The sequence below is a fragment of the Pipistrellus kuhlii genome, unplaced genomic scaffold (assembly GCF_014108245.1).
Source record: "Pipistrellus kuhlii isolate mPipKuh1 unplaced genomic scaffold, mPipKuh1.p scaffold_m20_p_12, whole genome shotgun sequence".
In the NCBI taxonomy this organism is placed as follows: Eukaryota; Metazoa; Chordata; class Mammalia; order Chiroptera; family Vespertilionidae; genus Pipistrellus; species Pipistrellus kuhlii.
Genome location: NW_023425427.1, coordinates 14,661,785 through 14,687,399, shown reverse-complemented (window position 1 = coordinate 14,687,399; position 25,615 = coordinate 14,661,785). Strand labels below are relative to the sequence as shown.

Below are 25,615 nucleotides of genomic sequence, written 5' to 3'. Positions count from 1 at the left end.
GCTGGTGAAGGTCATTGAGCAAGGGAAACACTGTCAAGGGGTTCAGTCTCCTGAGGGAAGGGTCACCTGAAGTGAGAAGGGTCATCAGAAAAGGGGTCAAGGCCCAGAAAGGGGACCAGAGATCCCTCACAAAGCAGCACACAAACTTCCTGGGTGAAAAAGCCTTAGAACCACTGAGTCCAAGAGAAGCATCCATTCTGAGCCTTAGTTTTCCCATCTGCCAAATGGGAATAATCGGCCCTATTCTATCTGGAGTCATCAGACAAGATCATGGAGATTTGCATTTGTGGAAAGCTGATGCCCAGCTCTTGTGCATTGTGGGTGTTCAATCAAACTTACCTGAGTATGAGCTGGACAAACAAAAGGACAGGAAAACAGTGAAAAGCTGGCAGAGGATCTCAAGGCACATAACTCAGAGGCCATTTATTTCATGTACAAAAAAAAAATTTCAAGGCCATTTATTTCATGTGCAAACAGACCTAGGCCATCCCTGTGCTTCTTGCTCCAGGAGCCTGTGGGAGTCAGTGGAAAGAGCACAGGCTCAGAAGTCTACCAGTTCAGTTCAAAGCCAGTCTGCTCCTTCTGTGTGTGTAATAGGCACACAGCTTCACTCCTCCATGTCTGTTTCCCCAATGGGCAGGATGGGGTTAAACCATGCCAGCGTCCGGGGTGACAGGATGAATGACACTGAGGTCAAGCTGCTGCACACAATGGTGCCCGATGACCGTGTCTCCTTAAAGGAGGCTGGCATGTGAGGAACAATTATGAAGACATTTGTCAGTGATGACTAAAATGAAACCCTTTCTCTCCAGTCATGTGGAAAGTTCACTTCAGCAGGTAGGAGGATGGGAGGACGAAGAACCAGCAGCACCCACTCGACTGACAGGCAGAGGGAGAGCATGATCAGGCTCCGGGCAATGCAGTAATGACTTCTGAGAGCCAATGGAGCAGAAATGGGCATTCATGGCTGGGGGAAGGAGAGGTGAGAGGCCTCGCAAGCATCCAGCATGTACCCTGCAGAGCTCATGAGAAGGATCAGAATTCTGTGAAGGTTACCATATCTAGAATACGTCCTGCAGACCAAGCACTTTATGTATTCTGTGCTAAGCTCCAATGAAGAGGCTAAGTAACCCATTTCTGGCTACACAGCTGGCCACCCACAGGGCTGGATCTGAACTCTGAGCCTTAGTCCAGAGCACAAACTCTTTCAACTCCACTGTGCTGTGCTGTCCCTTAAGGTTGGGATTGGATTTCCCATTCACATCTCTTGCCTGTAGAGGATGCAAGGGTGGAGACTGGCTCTGGCTCGTCCCTCTACCCCCAGCACACAGCAAATGACATAAATGCAGCAAGTGTTGGCTGAGTGAATACTCACTTGAAAATAGTACAGAAAGCTACTGGATTTAAATTCAGAGCCCTCTAATAAAACATGGTAGAAAAACTACGTGAGTCAATGCCTTTCTGAGAAACATAGCACTAATAGAGTCTAGAAAACATTCCAAATTCTCTGCTTCTTTGCCTAAAAGGTGTGAGCACCGAAGTTCTTCCATAATGTAATATATTAAGGCCTTCTGCTCCCACTTGAAGTGCAGAAAGTCCTACAGTGACCTGGGATGAGTGGTGTGGAGTATCAGAGCATAATCTTGCCTGACCACAGATGAGGAAACTGAGGGCCAGAAAGCTAAGGGATCTCTCAAGTTCACACAATGAGACTCCTCCATTTTCCAGGATAAAAGGCTGTCTTTGCAATAAAGAAAAGCGCATTCAACACACACATCCTGTTGCATCTTGTATGCAGTAGGTGCAGTGAAGTATTAAAGCAGAGTTATGTACAAAGCAGTAAGGGCCCCAGTGACTGGAGGGGTTAGAAAAGGCTTCATCTGAGAGATGAGTCTAAGTGTGGGGAACAAGTTAGAAGTTTTAAAGAAAGATGTAGCAGAAAAGGCTAATCTACCAAAACATGCTCTTCCTCAGGAAGGAGTTGTTGCTGTGAAGCCACTCCTGAACAAAGACTACGTTTCCCAGTGTCCTTTGCATCCAGGTATGGCCATGTGACTGCTGGTGACCACTGATGAATGGGAGTAGGAGGAGCCAGTGGAACAGGTGCAGTTAAGAGCAAGGCAGTAAGAAATGGCTGTGCCTTCACCTTCACCATCCCTTTCCTCTTCTGCCAGCCAGAAAAGACTCTGAGGCCCCTGGGAAGGCACAGTCACAGATGAAAGAAGCTGGGCCCCCAAACTACCACAGCAGGACAGGGAAAGATGGGTGTTCCAGACAGAGGGAACAACATGACTAAGGCACAGTGGTATGAGTGTTTCGGGGAACCGGGAAGAGTTGAGGGTGGCTGGTACACTGGCTGTGTGGAGGCAGTGTTGAGATTCAGAAAGTTCACGCTGGTGGCCACAGGAAGGAGGATCATGTACAGGGATTGTTTCCAGGCGCTCTGGTGTTGCTGGCGCTGCTCTCAAAGGAAGAATGGAAGTTGTGAATGGTTTCCTGTAAAATCTGTCTCTCACGTCCCTGTGGAGGAAATGGAAAACAGACACAGAAAGTTTTGTTCAATCTTTTAACCATTAATTCAATTGACACAGTGCTGTTAATGTTCAACTCATACCTGAAGAAGCTATGGGTGTCTTAGGGAAATAATTGACTGAGTACCAAGTTTAATAACACACTCTGAGTCAGGCTCTCCCCCAGTACCCACCATCACAGCATGCCAAAGACTGGAGAGGCCCCGAGACACAGGAGTCCAGTACCCAGGGACGAGCATGGACAGCAGAGCCCTGGAAGCAGGACTGACTTGCCCGGGTCACATGGCATGGAAAGGAGATGATCTCCCCTGCTTTGCTTTTTATGATCTTCCAGCCCTTGGGTTTCCAGGGGATTCTGTGGGAGCCAGACTTCTTTCTGCTACAGCGTGAGAGTTTGAACAGCCTTACTCCTCCTTGCCCAAAGGATGTCACATGCCTATTCACAGTGATTCACCCCATCCCTGCAAGATCTCCCCTCCCTGCCCCCTTACACACACAGTTCGAGATAGAAAAGGAGGGGATGTAAATGTGTCTTTAAGCCTAGAGAACATCCCCACTGAATGCCTGGCCAAGAGGCAGCAATACACAGAGGTTAAGACTAAAGACTGGAATCAAACAGCCTGGGTTCAAATCCCATCTCTGCATTTACTAGCTCTGTGGCTTTGAGCAAAGAATTTTGTCTCTCTGGGCCTTGGTTTCCTTATTTATCAAACAGGGATAATAATAGCACCTTAAATGGCTGCTGCTGACAGCGGACCCTGTGTAAGCAGCAGAAGCCTACAGTTCCTGCCCTCAAAAGGTAGCAGTGTGGCTTAAACATATATTTTTAAAACCAAAAAAATAAATATTTAGAAAACAAGAAAAATAAATAAATGTGGTTAAAATTGTAAAGCAAATTAAAAATGAGTACTCTCAGCAGATTATTCTCTGCTAAGAATAAAAAGAATACAAGTCCATTAAATGAGTGCAGACACCAAACTCTCTCATTTCATGAACTCCCCACATCCAGAGGGGCCCCTCTCCAGACTCCCAGGTGGAGCTTTCTAGTGCTGACATGGTGCCCCTGACACCTGACAGGGCAGAGGGAGTCTCCCTTCAGTTAGCTCTTCCAGGTCATTTTAAATAAGCTGGGAAAATGCCACCAGGATTTCATCCACACAAACCGGAAGGCTGCAGCATAGGAGCAGAGGAGCAGGTGTGGGGGTGGAGGATCCTGAGTCCCCTCTCTATGCTCACTGGTGGGGGCCTCCTAAGGCATGATGCACCTCTTCCCCCCACCGCTGAGTGTCCATGCCTATAAAATGGGATAATGTCGCATGCTGGGGCTGTGATGAGGCTCAACCTGAGATAATGAATGAGGTGACACTATGCAAACTGCAGAAGGCGAAAAAATAAACAGGAGGGTGACAGCGATGCCATTATTAAGCATCACCTCAGCCTTAATTGCCTGAGAAACGAGGTCAGAGAGAGACAGGGTTCCAGCATTCTCTGCCTCCTAACCTCAGGAGGGAACCGTGGGTGATAAAAACCACAATCGTTCCTGCATCCACAACTGATTAAAGATGATGATGATAACTGCCCCTAAAATCCCCTGAGTTTCAAAGGACCTGCCTGATAATTCTCAAAAGAAAAAAAGCAAACAGCCACTAAAAGTAGAAAAAGTATTTTGTCTAATAGTTAAAGAAATGCAAATTAAAACAAGGCACATGTTTTGGCTTATCAAATTAATGAAAATTAAAAAACATATCAAACTCATACCCACAGCTAGTGGGGATGTTCACTGGCTCTTTCTGGAAAGTAATTCAAGAGAAGATAACATATACCTTGAATTAGACTCTCTGGCTCTATAATTCCACTTTAGACGTCTATTCTGAGCAGATTATTAGAAAGCCATAAACACAAAGTTGCCCCCTGCAGCACTAGAGAAAGTTTGGATATCTACATCCAACAAGTGGGAATTTAAAAATAGTAACTTTGGTAGATCCATGCAAACTTATTATATTAAAAGGAGTTGTTAATGGCATGGGTAACTGCATATTTAATGTTAAACAAAGAAGGTAGGATGTAAAAAAAATATGTATCTCAGCCACATAAAGGCAAACATTTGGCACAGAATACTGCAGAGTAATCTTCTCAAATGTAAACAGTCTTGGCCTCTGGGTGGATGGACTGTGGTTTCTTTAAAAATTCACCTTTTTGGTTACTGTGCAAATTTAGTAAAATGAATATGTCTGCTTTGATAATCACAAAAAAGTGGGAATGGGAAGAAAAAAGCAATCAATGGCTTAAGACCAATCAAAGGTGAAACTCAGGTGATCATTTCTGGGTAACTTTCTCCAACATATAAACTTCTTGAAACTAACTAATAAGCCAACTCACATACATAGAGCAGCCTGAATATTAGAGTGGGTTTGCACGGAAGTTACATGGCTTACAGGCTGAGGGTCCACAGTGCTTTGCTGATTTTTCTTTATGGCTGAGACAGGTTTTTAGTTAATATTCTTTTTTTTTTCTTTTTAATTTAGGCTAAAATGTTCTACATCTAGAACTTTTTCTGTCCTTCCTTTACTGGCCCACATGTGGCTTTCCCCATCTCCATCCTCTCCTTGGCTCACATCTCTGAAGGCCAAAGGAGGAAGGTCTGAAAACTAAGCCAATTAACTGAGGAAGCGTATGCAACTCTGCTATGGATGACAAAGTGCTTCCTGAATATTTATTTGCTATTGGTGCTACAAGTCTGGTCAATACTTCTGTGCATACCTGGCAATACAAAGAACCATGAAACCGATCATGCTCTCTGACATAACCTCGTATCTGAAGAATAAACCACAGAAGGACAAGAGGCAGAGATGTCTACTACGGTAGTTGTTGTAACAGCAAAATCCCAGACGAGGCACTATAGTGCAACAAATGGGGAGCCGTTAGGCAAAGTGTGGAAAAGCAGCAGATAAGCAAGTATTGTACATTGTTGTTGGAATGAGAGACGATAAACCCAGCCCAGATTAGGGGAAAACGCAGAAGGCAAAGGCATGTCAATGGCCAGATGCTACTGAAACATGACTGCCGGACTAATATCTACAAAGTGGGTGTGATTTGCTTTTCATGTTTGTTTGTTTGTTTGTTTGTTTGTGTTTTGCACATGTGTGCCTTTGGGTGAGAAAGGTGAAATTTAACATTAGACAAAAACGCAGGATGCCAACAATACCAACAGTGATTGATGGGTTGCTGTGTGCCAGGAGCTCGAAGCATTTTAGTCCTGGCATCAATGCCATCATTCCTGCCTTATAGACAAGGAGAGCCTGGCTCAGAGAGTTACCTGACTTGCCCAGGGTAGCTCAGGGAGTGAGTGCAGGTGTTGTGATTCAGACACAGGTCGGCCTGACAGCAGCGCATGTCTTAATCACTGTCCCTGCTTCCAGTGTGCTCTTGAGGGCATTTCCCAGCCCTATAGGTTCAAATTACTGGAGGGACGATTTTATTTTATTTTTTAAATTTTTTAAAAATATATTTTCTTGATTTTTTACAGAGAGGGAGGGAGAGAGATAGTTAGAAACGTCGATGATGGAGAAACATCGACCAGCTGCCTCTTGCATACCCCCTACTGGGGATGTGCCCGCAACCAAGGTATATGCCCCTGACCGGAATCAAACCTGGGACCTTTCAGTCCGCAGACCGACGCTCTACCACTGAGCCAAACCGGTTTCGGCTGGAGGGACGATTTTAGCTGAATCTCAAGAGAAACAACCTTATGGGAAGAGAGACCTGGAAAAGGAACAGGTCTCACTCGGAGGCACCTGGTCATGAGATGCATGCAAGCAGAGCCAGCCTCTGTCAAATATGCCGGGGATAAAATTAGACTCCGAAGATCCTTGGAAACATGGAGGGCCTAGAATCCTAGTAGAGCTCTGAGCTGTTGAAAACAGGGGGAGAAAAAATAAAAACGATTGAGAACAATACCTTGCCTGCATTCAGTTCAGAAATTGCTGCCAGAATCTGCTGCCTGGATCCATCTGTCTTAATACCCAGCTCCTTCAAGTCGCCGTCAGTGAGGGTGAGGAACGCTTCCATATCCACCTGGGGAGAAAGTGGGGAATTCGCTACCATCCGCCTGGTGCCACACCTCTGTGCCCAACCACGATGGAAATATCATGATTATGAGCTATTAGTGCTTATTAGTAGTGAATTAATTATGACTTACTATTTCCAATTCCTGACTTTATGCTGAAGGTTTAGTTGAAAGTATCAGTAAGAACTAACTCTCCTGAACTCCAGCCCTGGAATTTTCTGGAAAATCCTGAAGATGGAAAAGTAAGAAAAGCCTCCGAGCAGTAATCTGGGTGGCTAGAGTGGTAAATGTCCCAGTCCTGCTGTTAGACAGTAAATCCCAGTTTTGTGGGACTTTTAACAATATTGACTACTGCACAGAAAGTAAGGGTAAATGGAAGTACTCACCATGTTTCCCCCCAGAGGACAAGAGACGCAGACTGTGGAAAGATAGGGAAAATAAACAAGCAGAAGCGATAAGGAAAGAAAAGCACAGCGAACGGAGGTGGAGAAGGGCTCAGAGTAAAGGCATCCCAAAGCCGTACAGAGTTACTGTCTGGCCCCAGTAACTTGATTTCTACAGGAGAAATCCTTTCTGTCATTCCTGCCTGAGCCTCAGCTCCAGGAGAAACACCTTCCACCCCATCTTTCCTTCTCTCTTTTAACAGTCACTTTATTTTCCCAGATTTAAAAAACAAAAACAAAAAAAAACCTTGGCCCAGGTTTGAGTTGGTGGGAAAAGATCTACTCCCTTATCCAATCCCAAGCTCTCTCTGAGATGCATCCAATCCATCCCCCATCTCTCTGACGATCAGCTCCTCTGGGACTTTACAGCTCAGGCACGAAAGAGTGCCATGGTTTTGACTGAAACCACCTGCCCCTTGACAGGCAAGACACTCACTCCCCTCTGCCCCCATCCCAGACATGTGGCAGAGACGCCACATCCAGTTCCCTGTGGCCAGCTCCTCGGAAGGCAGGGAATATGTAAAGCAAGAGTAGGCAGCCATCAGCAAACAGAAAAGACTTTCTTGTTGACCATAAAAATCCCTGCTCAAATGGAAAACTCCAGGAAGACGGGAAGGACAGACTGGATAGGGCAGAAAAGCAAAACGAGGAAGAAAGTCATATCACCCCAGTCCGTTTCTTGAAAGAAAATACAAACTCCTTAATTGCATCTTGAGCTTGCTAGGGACAAGGACTGATTCTCTTGATTGCGTACTATATTTATGACAGTTCCATGTACTAAACTGAGCACCAGAATATTCTAAACCAGTGATTACACCCTGGCTTAATCCACAGAATTTTATTTGGCCAAAAGAAGAAATATTTTAATAGCTCATTGAGATATAATTCATCTTCTATACAGTCCCCCCATTTAAAGTATACAATTCAAAGGTTTTTAGTAGAGTTGTATAACCATCACCACACTCAATTTTAGAACATTTTCCTGTCCATTAGAAATCACTCCTCAATCTATCCTCCCCGTATTCCCTAGCAATCTCTGTCTCTACAGATTTGCCTATTCTGGACATTTCATATAAACAGAGTCATACAACATGTAGCCATTTGTGTCTGGCTTCTTTCACTTATCAATGTGTCATGTTCTCAAGGTTCATCCTGTTGTAGCATGTGTCGATGCTTCATTCCTTTTTTATGACCAAGTTACAGTCCATTGTACAGTGCAATGGGCATTTGGGTGCTTTCCACCTTTTGGCTACTATGATAATGCTGCTATGGACATTTGTGTACAAATTTTTGTTTGGACATGTGTTTCCTTTCTCTTGGGTGTATACCTTTGTGGGGTCAGACAGTAACTCTATGTTTAACATTATGAGAGACTACCAGACTACAGGACAGTCATATTTGAAATATGTGACTGTGAGTGCTTTGAAGCAAATAGGAATTCTCTCAGATGAACACAGACTCTATAGCCAGACACTTAGCACAGAATCATTAGGATGTGCCTCTGATCCGCTTTAAACCTACAGTCCTATCAGTCAATCCCCTTTGACAAGTGTGTGGACAGACTCAAACTTGATGAGAGAGAGAGCAGCGCTCAAAATTACAAACGTTTATTACAACAAAACAAGCCATAAGGTCCCCAGGATCTCACTGTGATGAACTGAACTAAATGTGCTGAACACGAATTCTATTTCCTCAGCTGTCTCAGTGAAAAAGATCAAAGCTGGCAAAATGAAAACCCACATATTTAGACAAATGTTTTTAACAGCAAGATTTAAATTGACATTCAGAAAGAACATCCTTACCTCTTGCTCCTCAAAAATGGGCTGGTATTTCTCAAGTGACAATTTCTTAAGGATTCCAGTCAGTTCATCTTCAAGAGGGAAAGATGTGAAAAAAAAATACCATTTTAAAATTTGATAAATGTATCAAAAGAGCGAACTTCAAACTTTCATTGACTCTCCAATGGCTGCAACCATTAAGTTCCTGGTATTCTAGCTGCTGGAACTAAAACTCCGCCTTCTGTCCAAGAACAGTTTTTAGTTATGGTTTCTTGACTGCTGGTCTCTGCACCTGCAGTGAACGCTAATGCCAGCAAGTCCCCAGCTAGTCAGAGAAAGAACTTAAGAGAAAGAAGCAGGTGCGGTTGAGACCAGAGTCGGGGTTAGGCTCATGTGTGCAGAAGCTGTGGGCTTCCAGTAAGAAGGTCACATCTCAGTGGAGCAGCAGCGCCAGAGGGGCAGAGACCAGGGGAAAACAGAATATTTTGGGTATCGAGATATCAAAGTAGGGAGGGTAGAAAAAGAAAACAAGACCAGCATCTGAGGGCTTGAAGAAATATTTATTCACACATTCAATAAGTATTTATCAGACTAGGCATTGAGGACTCAATAGGGACCAAATAGACGACAAGCAGGCTGACAAAGGAGGAACAGAACAGTATGTAAAATACACCCATCATAGCCGATTTCAACCTTCCAATGTAATGTTTCTGAAAGTGGAACTGGGAAGAGAAATACAGGATTAATGCATCATTATATAACACTAGATGCCCGATGCACAAAATTTGTGCACCTGGGGGTTGGGGGGTATCCCTCAGCCCGGCCTGCGCCCTCTAGCAGACGGGAAGCCCTTAGGGGATGTCCGACTGATGGCTTAGGATGCTGTTTTATAGAGAATGGTCAGGAAAGGTTTCTTTTATAATATAAGGCATCCTTTGAGCACTAAATGAAGTTGTGCAGATGTTAAGGGAAGAGTAGCAGGCAGGGGGAACAGTAAGTGCAAAGGTCCTGGGGCAGTGGGTGCAGTTCACAGAAGAGTGAACTGGAGGTTAAAAGGCCTGAGTTCCTTCTTTTATTCACTCAACCCACAGTGGCTACCAATGTGTCTACTATGTGCTGGGAATGCCAGCATGGAAGGTTCCTGCTATGAAGGAGCTCAGTGTGGCTGGGAAGATATAATGAAGAGGTAACAACTGATGCACACTGCTCACCATCAGGCACCTGGTACATGGATGACCTGTTTGCTCTTTACAAAACCCCATGAGGTAGATCCTATTACTTTCCCACTTACAGATGAGAAAGTAAGGCACAGAAAGGTTAGGTGCCATATCCTGAGTAGATCATACAGCCAGTCCAAGGGGACTCAAACCCAAGCTCTAGCTACCAGGTCTGTACTATTCACCACGCTCTGCCACTTCTCCCACTGGTGATGAGTGAAGGGCACAAACAAGGGGGTCTGGGGACAGAGAGGACAGCTGGCCCAGCCAAAGGAGCTGGAGGTCTTTCACAGAAGAGCTGCTATTGAGCTAGGATGTATGCAATGAATTGAGTCCCAACTCAGACATAATCCAATGTAGTTTCATGACACCAAAACCTTTGCTCCTGCTGTTCCCTCCACATGCTGTCTTCTTCCACAGTGGTGTGCTGTTAAATGGTTAACAAGTGCCTCTCAGGGGAAATGTATTCATGTGCATAGGTATGTAAGTTTCCTGCAGAGTTTACTGACATAAAGAATGTGTAATGCACAATTTACATATGATAATAGGTTATACAATACTCTTTATTATAAATTCCATATAGCAACTGTTCTCATTGCATTTCAGGTGTCTCACTGAATTCTTGTACCTATAGCTAGGAAGCACAACGTATTTCCAACATAAAGGCTGGTTAATTGTTCCTTTTATGTGATATGTAAGATGAAATGAAACAATGAAGACATACTATTATAGTAGGTTAGAACTTCATGTGAGCAAACTTTGCTGAATTAGATAACAGTTTTCAAATCCTGGAAGAATATTTTCTCAATTTGTTGTGCTATTCACAGCATATCAGTACCAGACATGACACTTTTAAGTTTAACGTGCAGTTAACATTGACTCCCATGAACTAGGTCACGTCTAGGTGAGCTATAAAACAACAAACTTAGCCCTGACTGGTGGTGTTTGTGGATTTCCATGATGTAAAATACACCCATCATAGCTGATTTCAACCTACCAATGTAATGTTCCTGAAAATGGAACTGGGAAGAGAAATACAGGATTAATGCATCATTATATAATACTGGAGGCCAGATACACAAAATTCATGCACGTGTGAGAGGGGTCCCACAGCCTGGCCTGCACCCTTTAGCAGTCCAGGAGCCCTCAGGGGATGTCTGACTGACGGCTTGGAGCAGGCCCAGGTCTATGTCTGCCTTCTGGCTGAAGGTCCTCCCCCTGTGGGAGTGCACTGACCACCCGGGGGAAGCTCCTGCATTGAGCGCCTGCCCCCTTGTGGGCAGCGTGTGGTTGCTCTGCTGTTTAGTCGATTTGCATATTAGCCTTTTATTATATAGGATTCCCACCATATCCATGAACAAGATGTAAATAACCTCAAGAGCATAGATGTTACGAAAACACACTAAAAAAAGGCAAAAAAAAATTTTGTTTTAAATACCAATGCCTTTATACTTAATGTAATTTATCTAATTATAAATTCATGTACTTCTTTTTCCTTTTTCATCACCATATATATATATATATATATATATATATATATATATATATACACACAATTGTTGTAATTTGACTTTTAATAGCTGTGTTTAATCACCAGCTCATACATTTCCTGTAAAGTTAACACTCAGCTCCGGCCCACCACTGCCTCATTTCTTCTCAGCCCTGTGGCCTGGCTGAATGCCCGCTCTGGCGAAGCCTGCTATGAACTCTACACTTTGCTGCTCACATCTTGTGTTACAATCATTTCATGACATTCCACTGAATGCATCTGACTCCCCTGCCTGATGGTGAGTTATCCCACCACCCAGCACACGAAGTGCCTGCCTAGAAGCCTTCATGAGATGAATGTGAGAGTGAGAAGGCGACTTCCAATAGGAGTCCGGAGAGAGGGACGCGGATGGAAAGATGGGCAGCAAAGGCTTGCATGCAGCCCTTGATTGGGGCCCACACATTTCCCATAAAAATATAAAGAACATCTGTTTATCGATGGATTTCAGCATCTACTCTGCGACAATCTAATGCCCACAGGACAAGGATCTCATTGCCCCAGGACCCGCAAGCCCCAGAAGGAAAAACTGAGCTTTAATTTCTAAGAAAGAGAAGTTAACCCAAAAAGAACTCGCTGACAAGTCCTCCTCTTTTTTCCATCCCAACTAGGGCTCTGCACACCTTTTAAATAATGAATAAAAGGGGGAAAGAGTGGGCATGGACAATGCATGCACATGTCCACTGTCTCAACTGTTTTGGAAAAAGGTGAGGTACAAATATCTAATTGAATCATTAGGGGTTTCAACTCCTGGAAGCCTCTGAGGTGAGAGAATTCATGAGTAAAAACTTAAAGATTCCACCTAGAAAACACAGGAGGAATGGGCTTGCTAGTGAAATCTGAAGCTTTTATAAATGATCGCACTAGATATCACAAAACAATAAAGAGGATGCCAACAGCAGCATGCATTTATCAACTCAGGACAGACTAGAGCCTAAGCAGCTGATTCTGACTTATCACTTGCTGGGCAGAAACCTGCTCAGCCCGACCGCCCTGCAGCTGCAGGGAGGGACCTGCAAATGCATTGGTGAGGCCCATATGCACACTGAGATTCTCCACCCCTCTCTGATTTATACTCCTTGATTTGCACCTGTCTGGGCCCCTCTTTCTCACGGGAGCTCTGCTCCCTCCTTCCCCACCCCCACTTCCAGGGCAGTGTTAATATATGACCTTCTTCTCTTCATCTCCCTTTTATCTTTCCTGGGGCCTCAATGCTGGGCCTCCTCGCCTGCCCTGCCATCCGCTCCTCCTTTCCCTCATCACCCCCTCGGGAGAGGCTTCAATTCATGCGTGCAGGTCCCAAGTCCTGCTAGCAGTGGACGTCTACAGCTTTTGCTTGCCCGGTATCCATCCTCCTCCTCTTTCTGGAAACAGCACTTCAATTTTCCTGTGAAGAGCCATTTCTCTCTCACTTCCAATCCATACTGTGTAGGCAGTGCAGACTCCAACCCTAGCTCCAAAGACAGACACAAGACCTGGGCCTGGCCAGTCAGCACATTTACCCCCGTGGACCCAGAGGTAGTCAAGGATGACACAAGTTGTGATAAATATAGCCACAGCAGGCTAATGGCCTTTCCGCTTGGGATTTCGTTGGATCTACTGAGAAGTCAGCGCTCTTTCTGCTGGGGTTGCTAAGTTAGTAGGAAGAGGAAGTAAGCCGAAAGCTGCTTGGGAACAACCTTGTCATCACTCAGAGAGAGCCTACGTGAGATGTGGAGAGAAATATTCCCAAAGCACCTGGATCCAGACATGCCTGAAGCACACCCTAGACATATCCATCATATGAACCAACAAATGATGAGGTTTTGTTTTTGCTTTTTGCTTAAAGCAATTGAGTGGAGATTCCATCACTTGCAACTGAAAGAATTCTGATTTATACAAGGTTCAGGGAGTAGTCCCTAACTGCTGTTGGAGAAATAGTTCTAGTGGCATGTGTTTGTGTATATCAACAAAACTTACTACATTCAAAACCTATGAGGTAGCTTACCATACCTTAAGCACAGTGAAGACAAAAATACAAGGTAGAATCAGGGAAGGGGAGGGGCCAGTGTTGTCGTTTATTTGTAACCAATAAGCCTGACCTAGGATGACTATAGCAATGAAAGGCACCTGCCAGGTCACCATGGTGAAGTGAAGGGTGGGGTTCAGGACCTCAGGGGACTCACCCTCATCGGTGATGGTGCCGCTGCTAGAGCCCCCACTGCTCTTGGACTGCCGGTGGGACGAAGAGGAGGACACCGAGGACTCGGCCGCATGGCCTTTGGGCGAAGGGGAGGGGGTGAGGGTGGGGGAGGTGCTTTTGGAGGTAGTGGAAGTTCCAGACGGAGGCCTTTTGCTCATCTCCAGTTTCTGCACAAAAGATTAAGACAAATACATAGCTATCACCTGGAAGGTGAAATGATTAAAACAGACATACAACAGAGAACATTCAACAGGATATCTAACCAGGATTATGAAATTTATTTTTAAAAAAGCACATGAAAAAATAAAAAAATAATAATAATAAAAAACACATGAAAGTAAACACAGTATTATTACTAGAACAGTTACGGGAGAATCCTCCCTGGAGCTGAGCAGTGGGATGGAAAAAGCGGCCCATTAAGTCAGGAAATTCAGGGATTAGTCCTGCCTCTACTAGCATCAGGTCCTTGGCCAAGTCCCCTACCTCTCAGTTAACCCAGTTCTAACATGAAAGTGTGGCTTATGTACACACGAAACCCCTTTCTGTTCTTAATGTCTGATCATCTAAACTAGGGGTGTCAAACTCAATCAGAGAAGGGGCCAAAATCTAAAATCCAGCCTAAATCGCGGGCCAAATGGTTTACTAAACAGTCATAAACTGTCATTGTGATGGAAACGCAGCGGAGTGCAGTGATGACAGCGCAGTGCGAGCCACATTGCAAGGCCTGGCGGGACGGATTTGGCCCGCGGGCCTTGTGTTTGACACATGTGATCTAAACCAATTGCTTCCAACCTTTCACCAAAGGACACATTGTCTCAGTGTGTGTGTGTGTGTGTGTTTACCATTTGGTTTTAAAAACACTTTTTAATTTAGAAATATTTTGATTTACCGAAGAATTCCAAAAACATAGTTCTGTGTATCCCTCAGCCAGCTTCCCTCGATGTTAACATCTCACATAACCATAGTACAATTATCGAAATGAAGAAATTAACACTGGGACACACCGTTAGCTAAACTACAGACTTTACTCAGATTTCATTCCACTGCTTGTTCCACTAATGCCCTCATTCTCATCAGGATCTGGTCCAGCTTCCCACTCCATACACTTGTCACGTCTTCATCCCCTCCAATCTGTGACAGACAGCTCTTCAGTTTTACCTTATCTTTCATGACCATGACACTTTTGAAGAATCCTGGTCAGATATTTATAGACTGTCCCTCAAATTGGGTTTCTCTTATGTTTTCTCATAATTAGATTTGCTTATGGGTTTTTGGGTCAATGACCACAGACATGATGTGTCATTCTTAGCATGTCATACCAGGAGGCACAAAGTCTCAGTATCTTATTACTGATGATGTTAACCTTCATTACTTAGGTAAGATGGTATCTGTTGGGTTTTCCCATTGGAAAGTTACTCTTTTTCCCTTCATAATAAAGAAATATTTGGGGGAAGATATTTTGAGCTAAGTATCTTGTTTTTACCTAAAAGTTCTTCATTAGTATATGTCTATAAAACAGATCTACCCCAGACAACAGCAAAGAAACATGATACTCGGGACCTGTGGGCAGCATTATTGGGAAGGGGGCAGGTAAATACAAGATTTAGGTGCTCTGAAATATCTGAACTATTCCCTATGTCCTCAATATAGAAGACTGATTACATTACTGGGCCCATGCCCACTCCTCCCTGTCCACTCCTCCCTGCACTGCTGACCTGCAGATTCATGAGCTAAAGAAATGCTTTTTTGTTTTAAACCACTCAGCTTTAGGGTGGAAGCAGAAATAACCTTTAGGCATTCGGAGATCTGGGAAGTGTAGGAAAATGCTCTGAACTCCCCATTCTGTGCTTCCTAAGGCTCACTTCATGCTGACTCACAAGCCAGCTAGAAGCCATGCCTTGTGAACATTCCACTATGACAGTAGAGCTTGTTTTAAGCAAAGTACAAAAACCAGATTCAGGAGGATCATATTTTGAATACTAATTTCTAATGCTTCCTGAGGGAGTCTTTGAAAAGCCCTTTATGTCTCCATTTTGCTGCTGGAGCCACTGACAGAAAGCCACTCCTGGTGTCCTTTGATTTAGGGCAGTGGTTTCTGAGAGCCCTGAGCTGGGATGGCTTCAACGCTCTGGGGGGAAAACAGAATCCCCAGACCCTGTCTGGAGAGTTCATTCATTATGCTGGGTGGAGCCCAGAAACCTGAAGGTTACAGCATATCATTATGTTAAGACTATCAGGTGATCATTGTACTGGATCGTTTCCCCAGTTTATTCTTTCCCGAATGCATCTTTTGACACAATTTCCATTCATCAGAATATGCATGTATAGAGATTATAAATGATAGATGCATTCATGTGAAACAATAGTTAATATAATTTATAATTTGTATGTCTATTTCCAACACCAATTAAAGGAAAGAAATAATATCCAACACATCTAATAAGGTCATCAAAATAGAAGCAGGAAATTTTAGGCAACAGAGGACAACTATATCAGAGCGCAGACTAGCAAATTTACTTTAATGAGTAGTTCTGAGTTTCCTAGCAGCAAAGGCAAAAAAAGAGTAATACAATAAGTATATAATTCATACTATTTGTGGAAAGAAAACATATCCAAGTATCAATAGAGATCTTTTTCCAAGAACCAAATTCCAAAAGGAACTTAATTACATAGATCCTATTACCCAAGAAAATTTCAATATAATGGATAATATGCTAATGCATAAAGAGAGAAACTTTTTCTGGAGCTATATTGTAAAAGGAGCATAATTATGTAGGTCCAATTGCAAAAGGGACTTTGAATAACAAGTGTGTAATGAACAGTGGCTGGGCAGGAAACAAAGACTGTTTCCCATTCATCATTAACACATCAACCTCTGGAGGCACTTCTGGACAAAGGTCCACGGATGAGACCTTCAGGTGACCTAACTTTAAGCTTAAGATCTAAAAAAATATGACAAAGAATGGGGTTACGCCTGGCTTTGGTGTCCTCTCAGAGGAGGAACTGGGCGTCCCTGCACCATTCCAGAGAAGCATTTAGGGTCTCTTGCCCATTGCAAACCCCACAGATGCAAACAATGCAGTGATGGCTCTTGGGCTGCATCACTGGAGGAATGGTTCAAAGCAGGCAGGTGAGGCTCTGGCTCTTCCTGTCCTGCTCACCAGCCTTCCTTCAGCCCCTCCCCTCTGTATACTCTGGCTTCTGGAGTGCTGCGCAGCTGTCCCCTCATCCTGAAACAGTCTCACTCCTGATCCTTCCATCTGGCTCCTCATTCTTCTGCTCCCCATTTAGATGTCACTGACGCCCTGAAACTGGGAGGGCGTCCTCCCTTCTCCACAACAGCACGTACCACAGAGGTGAAACTGCGTGTGTCACAGTGACCCCCTGATGGTCGCAAGACCCCAAACCACTGCAGGATCCTTACTGCTAGAGTGCCAGGCACAGAGCAGAAGCTCCAAATGAATGAATAAGGTAGTGCCAAAAATGTCAACACAGCTGACACACAGCCTCACCAGGGGCCAGGCCCCATCCTAAATGCTAAAGTGTGGAGCTGGGATTTGAACCCTGGCAGTCTGCTCCTGAACCCACACTCTGAAGCCTTTTGCTCTAACCAATGAGCAAACATGTGCAATGTGAGGCTGGGTAAGGCATCTGCTGAGGCCCTGGAGATCAGACGGGAGATGACCATGTGTGCGGGGGACCCAGGGCATAGGGCGTGACCTCAGCAACTACCCACACAGTCCAGCCCTTCTCAGAAAACCTAGGAGCAGCTGCTGGAAGGGGCCTGTCTGGAGTCCCATCACCCAGCATGTTTGCCATGTTAGGACAGAACAGGAGACAGAAGCAGAACAAGCACCTTGCCACCGGGACTGCCACCACCTGCAGGGGAGACCGGTTGTTCAGAAGGGCTGGACCCAGGGGCTGGCCCAATAGGACTTGACCGATGGCTGGGCTTCTGCTCAGAGAGTCCGGCTGCTTTCTTTCTTTGGGCAGCAATCTGGGACAGGACACTGTCTATGCTGCCACCTGCGAAAAGAGGAATGGGAGTGACTGTCACAGTGCAATGGACTCCCTGTGCTGACCGGAAGGAGCCAGAAACCACATCTCCCAGAATCCCTCTCCATGTGATTCTGGGTCAGGGCTGACCATGAAAGGACACTGCAGGAGAACTAGAAGTGGCCAAGATGCAGTGGCCACTGTGTGATGAAAGCTTCATGGTTAGAGGCAGTGAAGGATGCAGGACTGGCAAAATCAGCTTGTCCTCACTTTGCCCCGCACCATAGCCAGCTAGCCAGCTTCCCGCAGGCACAGGTGCCTGCCCACCCTGCCCTGAATTCCCACTGCAGCCCTGTGCAGCGCCTTCCATCTGTCCAGCCTCACCAGGGCTCTTCCCTCCACCTCTGCCTCCCCCTTTCAGACCTTCACATTCCAGAACTTCCTCATTCTTAGCACCCGGATGTCATATTCCCTGCTTGAACCCTGACTACCACGTTCCCTATCCCAGTTCCCCCAAATCACCTGGCAACCTTGAGTAATTATGAAAGAAAAAAGGAAAGTGACAATACGCAGGGCTCGGAGAGATGCCAGAGGGAGGACACTGATCATTAACATCTACAGGGCATTTACCGGGCACTGCGGTAAATACTTTACACGTATAAAAAGAGTCATTCTGAAAGGCAAAAACGTATCAAAGGCCTTGAAATCAGACAAACTCACTGACCCCTGATTTGAGGGAACTTATGTTAAGCAAATCACTGAGTATGCAAATATGGAGGTAGGAAAGCATTACTTAATGTGGTTATTATCTACAAGAGCAAAATTCTAGAACAGCCTCAGTGTTCAAGATAAGGAACTGGCTGTATAAAAGTGTGATAACTCTTATGAATGGACTGCTCTTTGGCTATTATAATAAAAAGATGCTGCAGATACAGGTGTACGAACATGAAAAGGTGTTCACATTTGGGTGATGTGTGTGCAAAGAGGAAAAGGTTGCCAAGCACTCTATCCTCTGAAGTCGGCCTGCCTGGGTCCAGGTCCTGTCTCTGCTGCTTCACCGCTGTGTGACCTTGGCCGAGTTATTTAGCTTTCCTGAGCCCCAGCTCCCTCCTCTGTAAAATGGAGAATGTATCCTTGCAGGCTGTTGGGGGACTGAAGAAGATAATTCATTTCAAGGGTTTGATAGTATGCCTGGTACATACTCAGTGCTCTATAAATTATTCCACTTTCATAAATACAATATGCATGAAAGTACTTTGCAAAGACATATACCAAAATGTTACTGATAATGTCCAGTGGATGAGATTATACCTTTTATCATCATCATCATCATTACTATTACCTTTTGGTTTATCTGGTCTTAAAGCTTTTCTACAAGACATATGCATTCCTTGTAATGGCATAAAGCAGGGGTGTCTTTCCTGCAAAGCTGGGTTTGGTTAATCCTGCATGCCCTTGGAGAGGACAAGAAAGTATGCTGTAAGGTCAAAATAACTGTGGGGCACTCGGGCGTGAGTCCTAATTATCACCGACTTGCTGCATGTCCCTGGCTAATCTCTTGTCCACTCTGAGCTTCAGTTTCCTCATCTGTTCAAGAACAGACAGCTCTCTGAGGTTTTATCTTCAAGAATTTTAAACACCATGAAACGCCATACATTTCTCCTAATTTCTTGTCAAATTTTTCAAAAAATTAAAGTACTACAAACTTTATTTCCTCTGTCTCCACTCCAGCCCCCAAGAAAATGTAGGGAAGAAACTCAGAATTGTGAAGTCAGTGAAAAATTCCCTTGGCCACATCAAGAAGATGAGGTGCATGCAATTGTTTCTGGAACTGTATGCAGAGTGGGCACAGCCCCAAGGGATCTCCCCACCTCCCCAAATGGCCCTGCCCGGGTACCCACCTGAGCGATTATGCAGCTCCCCGCCATGCCTACTCATGCCCCCTACCCCACTGGAGCCACCTGAGGAATGAGGTGAGTGGTTGAAGTTTCCAGAATTAGCAGGGGAGGCTGGGCTTCTGGAGAGAGATGGAAATTTAACCGGCCTGACAGGAGTCTGCAAGTACAAGGATGGTGTGATGGTTAGGGTTTGCTGTTCCTCCCCCTGGACTCCGGAATCTCAGCGGGGAGGAGCCTGGAGTTCAGCTGGCCCTCCAGAAACAATGCCTGCATCTGCCCTGCACACCCTTGCTGACCAGTGCTCAGCCTGCTAGGAGTCCCCTAAGGATGGGAGCTCACTTTTAGCTGCTGACAATCTGGCCATTAATTCAGGTTGAGCCCCCGTGACATCAATTCCCACAGGTCACCCTGCTTTCAGGATCACTCCACTCCTCCCACTTTGTGGACCAAATGTAAGCCCACCCTGCCCATTTCCAGGGCAGGTTGATTTCTCTGCAGAGATTTGATATTACAGTGGCCCAGGGAAGCAGCAGCAAGCACAAGGGTCAGCCCCATTTTATATCAGAGATGGAGGCCCTGACCTTCTCCAGTCACTGAGCACAGAGCAGCAGGGCAGGTCCAAAATCCTCGTCTTTGGATTGCCACGGGGTAGACCATCTACACATGGAGATAACCTCCCACCCTCAAGAGGGATACTTCAGTGTGTTAGAGACACTGAGGGCCACAGAGATGGAAACCACTATGGTCCAGAGGATGAAATCACAATCCTTCTGGGTGCAAGAAAACACCAGTATCGAACACAGCTGCCTCCTAGTGTTTGCTCTTGGTCATGGACCTCAACAACGTACCGTGTTTGCCCGAAAATAAGACATCCTCCGAAAATAAGACCTACTTACAGGTTTCCTTCTGAGTGAAATATAAGGCATCCCCTCAAAAATAAGCCCCCCCCCCCCAGGCTAAACATGAGAGATTTGGTCCACGGATTCTGAAAGAAATGGAGTTATAAGAAATTCACCAGGAAATTCAGGAATTGGATTGTTACGATGATGTTCCAGAAGATGATGACATGATTGTCATTGAATAAATGAGTAAATTCTTGATATTGTAGGATTCACAGTTTGTCTGGTTTGTGTTGACAACTACTATACTACCGTACCGTATACAGGTAATAAATTCCCTTTATTTTCATTTAACTATAAATGTGTACTGTATTCTTCTTCATGGAAAAATAAGACATCCCCTGAAAATAAGACCTAGTGCATCTTTGGGAGCAAAAATTAATATAAGACATTGTCTTATTTTCGGGGAAACAGGGTAGTATAGAGCTTGATTAAAAGCCAAGAATCTGATTTTTGGTCTCAGGTGTACCCTACCGAGGTGATTTTCAGCAAATTGCTTCCCCTCTCTGGGTCCCAGGGTCCTCAGCTACTGAAGGGAAGGTTGAATTAGCTCAGGTCTTCAAACTGTGTTCCTTGGAGTCCCGGGGTTCCAGAGAGAGGACAGAGAAGTGGGGTTCCTGCTTTCATTCCCTTCACTCTAACTCTGTAATCTATTTACATATTAAGTCCCTTATAGGATTTCGTTAGGTAAATGGTGTCATTGACTTAAGAAAATAAAATAAAAAAGCTTTATTTAACCTCTATGGTTTAGTGGGTCTGACCTTGTGCTTACAACACATCACTATTTTAGCGAGTGGCGAGTGACACATCGAAGTGTGTCAGCTGGGCGACTTACGGTATCTGTGCTCCCATTGCCCATGGGGTGGCCCCTGCTGGCTCTCTGGGGCAGCACAGTCTTCATGGGGTCCACCTTCCCGTTGTGACATGTCCTGGACCGGTCCGAGCTCCACAGCTCAAAGCTGGAAGGGGGCAAGAAAGGGGGGATGACGGCCTTCAGCTTGTCACTCGGGAGTCTGGTGAAGGGGGCTCCATTTCGAAGCTGAAAAAAGACAGACTGTGGGTTAGACAAAGGCCCCGGAGGGCTCCCAGCTCTGAGAGCAAGACTCCAGCTTCCTTCTGCTTCTCAGAAGGACACCAATCTACCCCTCCACCCAAGCCAGAAAACCACACGGAGTCCTCAGCTCCCCTCCCAGCAACTGAGCAATACCCACATCTGCTCTGCTCCAGCTCCTGGCTTCTCCTGGAACCATCCCCAGCAGCATGATTGGAACAGGAAGAGGACAGAGAGCCGAGGTGAAGCCAAGTGATGTCGGGTGTGCTGTGGGGCAGGCAGGGGAGCTGGCAGAGCACAGGGGAGGCACTCCTTGCTGCAGGCAGAGAGGGCATCTTGGAGGAGGGGCCCCTGAGCTGAGCCTGAAGGCCACTGCAAGCTGGCCCGGGGAGGACAGGGAAAAGGATGTCGCAGATGGAGGGAACAGAATGTGGGAAGGCCTGGGGAGAAGCAGGCCACGTGCACAACTGCAAGGCGACTTGTGTGATCACAGCTGGGGCTTTAGGATGGAGGGGAGAGAGGAGGGGACTGGCAGGCTCAGGCTAGCTCTCCGTGAGCCCAGCAAACACTCCCTTCCTCATCCCACCACACCCATCCTGCTCTCCAGCCACACCTCCCACGGCTGGCATTTTTAACTGTAACTGAATTTAAAATGTTGAAAATGTGATCTGGGGTCAGTATAAATCCACACCATGACTGGCGCACTGTCAAGGGAAAGCATTCACAGTCCACGCTAACTTTAATTAAGAAAAGACTGAACTTCATGCCAGATGGTGCTTTGCAGGGAAGGGCATCCCACAGCTAAACCTGCCTCCAAGCTGGGCATCTCCGCAAGGATGGCTGCAAATGCCCACTCAGCAGGGCTCCCCAGCAGCTTCCATCTGCCAAGGGGCAGGTGGGCATACTGCTGCCCTCTACAGGGCACAAGGAGGTGGAGAGGAGATGTCCAAGGCAGAGGGGGCACCCTGGGTTCCCAGCATGGCTGTACTGGGCTTTTCAGAATCTGTGAACGAGTGCTGTTCCCTCTGGACCTCAGCGATTCCATCCAGCACATGGGGGCTCCACTGGAAAATGACCTAGGAGCCACAAACCCACCACAGTGGGACATGTTCACTCCTTCAGCGGAGAGTCTAAATTGTGGCCCTGTTTCTGGAAAGCAATGACACTGACATTCACACCCTTTGATCCAGAAATTCCATGTCTAGATATTTATCCCGGGGAAATCATCAGGCTAGTGGGGGGGAACTGAGACACAGGATATTCACCAGCGCTTTAAAACAACAACAATAAAAAACTAGAAACCCCAGAGCCCAAAGGTCAGGCTTCATGGTCTCTCAGGCACATTCCCATGATGGAATGGAATGTTGTGTCATGCAGCTGTTAGATGCAATGGGGACAGAGAGTGTGCACTGACATAGAAAAAATGAAAAACTGTTAACAAATCAAGCTCGGGACAATATGGGGATGATAACAGTGCCTGCTCTGCATGGTTATCGGAGAGGTTAAATGAGTGAATGTCTGTAAAGTGATATAATAGCAGCTGGTACAAGTGCTGTGTTAAGTATCTGCTATTATAATGTGTGTGTATGTGTGTGTGTGTGTGTGTGTGTGTGTGTCATGATATCATATTCATAGGTGCTAAAAATGTTAGAAAAATGATCAAGTGATATATACCACAAAATGCCAGTTATGATTATATGTGTAATCATGGGTGATTTTATTTTTCTCCTTTATATTTTACAACATCTTCCCAAATGTCAGTAACAGTCTTTCTGTCATCATACCGAAAGTTAGTATTGCTCTTTAATATTATCAAATGTCAGGCAGTACACGCTCCCACAGACCGTGTGCAGAGACACCAATTTATGCTTATTGCATGGTGGACAGGAGCAGGCAGATTCAGGTCAAGACTCATGGCTGCTGGGCAGTCCTGAGGCGGCTTAGGACTGCTAAGGCAGCTCCTCGGCTCCCTTCTCCTCTCCAACACTGCCCTCTCCTGGCCAGCCTCCAGATTAGGGTCTCAATTGTATGGACTTCAGTCCCACCCCAACCAGGAGGCTCTCATGCCAGAGTGGAGGAGCCCAGAGAGGTGCAGTAGCACGTTGAAGGTCACGCAGCAGATAACAGGTCATTGTGAACTAGGCGCTATGCTAAGATCTCCCTGTGGATGACCTTATTTCAAAACCATAGCCATGTGAGAGAGCATCCTAAGTCAGACTACGAGCTAGGTGTTCCCCAGTATCCATCTTCCACATCCTCCTTAGCAGACGCCCTTGATATTTAGTTGGGCACACAACCCCCTGGAACAAAGACTTCATTTCCCAACCTCCTGAGCAGTGTGATGTGGCCATGTGACTAACTCCTGGCCCATCTGAGGTAAACAGAAGTGATATGTGAGTTTCCAGGAAAATTCTCAAAAGGCACCTAGGTGCCCATGGCCATCTCGTCTCTCCTGCTGGCTGGAATGCCCAGAGCCACCTTGACTAAGAAGCCATCCCCAGGAGACCAACAGGTAGTGGAACCGAGGCCCCGAACTCCACACAACAACGTACCAGTCCTGAACGTCAATCACATGAGAGAAAAACGCTGCTATCTTATGTATGCCACTGTTATTTGGGGAGTTTCTACTACTTACAGCTGAACTCAACCTTGATACAACCCTAGATGAGGAAACTGAGGCCTCACTCAGGCTGGAAAACCCTCTCTCTCTGAGTCCTCTCTCAGGGGCTCTCCATACCAAATGTCCAATGTCACCCAGCAACTCCTACCCTTCAATGCCCTGTCCTCGGGGCTTACATCTGCCCTGTAAGCACCAGCACAGCCTGACCCACGGTTTCGGGCTGGCATCTGTTCAGACTCCTCAGTGCCAGAGCTGTACCCATTGGAACACACTGTGATGGGAATCCCAGCCGTGACCACCACAAGAACGACAAGTGCCCACATCCCTCCCTGTAAGCCAATCAACTAATGGCTGGCAGAGACCGGAACGCTTTCAGAAAAGCCCCGCACTCACCATGGTCGTCAACAACACGTCTTCCTTCTCTCCTCTCGTGCTCCTAGGACCTGAGAGACAAATGGAAGTTTCCTGAAATGACCCCCCCCAACCCGGCCCACGAGTTTGTGGCATGAGGGTGAGTGAGTGACCAGGTTGGCCTTCATCCTGGTCCACCAACTCTCCTGGGAGATTAAATATTTAATAATAATTGGTATTCGATATCTGAATAAAAGGAAAGCATTAAGAATGTAACTCGGAGCATGTTTTGAGCTTTTCCATAAATCACTACCGTGCTGGGTCAGAGAGTGGTGCACCCAGCTCAATAGTCTGTCTCAGGCAGTGGTGCCCAAGGAGCTGGCCTGGGTGTGGGGCGCTTGTTAGAAGAGATCTGATCTAAACAGTTCCCCCATCAGCGTGGAAGCTCCTTTGGCTCCCTCGCAAAGGCGTCCGACTGTGAAATACCTCCAGTGTCAGGGAGCTCATCACCCCTCCGCCCCCAGGGAAAACTCGTTCTGTCTCAAAACACTTTCAGTGCCAGAGACACATCGTGTTTGAAGGGTGGGAAAGCCGCCTCCCAGTGGCCTCGGGTCCTTCCGCAGGGTGTGTGGAACAGTTCCCAGGGCTCTGGCCACCAGCTCCCCTGATTCCACCACGTTGACAGGCAGGTGCCATTCCGCTGCACCGTCACATTCCAACATCATCTCCCCTTTGATAGCAGCCTAGAAGGTAGGACGTAGGGCAGAGGATTTGGGTCTAACCGTTCTGGGAGATCTACCGCACCTGCAGCTTTTTCTTACCGTTGTCTTTCATTGTGGGGGCCGCGTCGGGGAGCCCCGAGCAGCTGGTCTTGTCCTGGGGGCGTGCCCGCATGGTGGTGTCCAGTGCTGGCTCTGGCTCATCACAGAAAGGCAAAGGCTGGTTGCTGGACAGCCCGCGGGGCAGAGTCTGCATCAATTTGAGCTTCCGAAACCGATTGGACATTCGGCTCCACCAGGACTGCCGAGGGGATGCGG

The 25,615-nt window shown here is 46.1% G+C and overlaps 1 protein-coding gene across 3 annotated transcripts in view; it reads right to left on the bottom strand.

Moving 5' to 3' along the window:
• Positions 1-384: 384 nt before the first annotated feature.
• The window catches only part of ANKS6 (ankyrin repeat and sterile alpha motif domain containing 6), a 39,919-nt gene continuing 14,688 nt past the window's right edge, over positions 385-25,615 (bottom strand). The window contains exons 7-17 of one of the 3 annotated variants that reach the window (XR_004987100.2): positions 25,400-25,598; positions 24,621-24,670; positions 21,392-21,595; positions 19,661-19,814; positions 17,620-17,789; positions 13,747-13,930; positions 8,843-8,910; positions 6,984-7,015; positions 6,730-6,825; positions 6,489-6,605; positions 2,502-2,520 (exon numbers count right to left, since the gene is read on the bottom strand). Coding sequence is in view for 1 of the 3 variants with exons in the window: in XM_036433226.2 (XP_036289119.1) it covers positions 2,416-2,520; positions 6,489-6,605; positions 8,843-8,910; positions 13,747-13,930; positions 17,620-17,789; positions 19,661-19,814; positions 21,392-21,595; positions 24,621-24,670; positions 25,400-25,598 (1,251 nt within the window). In the remaining 2 variants the exon portion in view is untranslated. Of the gene's footprint in view, positions 2,521-6,488; positions 6,606-6,729; positions 6,826-6,983; positions 7,016-8,842; positions 8,911-13,746; positions 13,931-17,619; positions 17,790-19,660; positions 19,815-21,391; positions 21,596-24,620; positions 24,671-25,399; positions 25,599-25,615 lie in introns of all 3 variants that reach the window. The other 2 variants (XR_004987101.2, XM_036433226.2) reach the window with 2 other exon arrangements.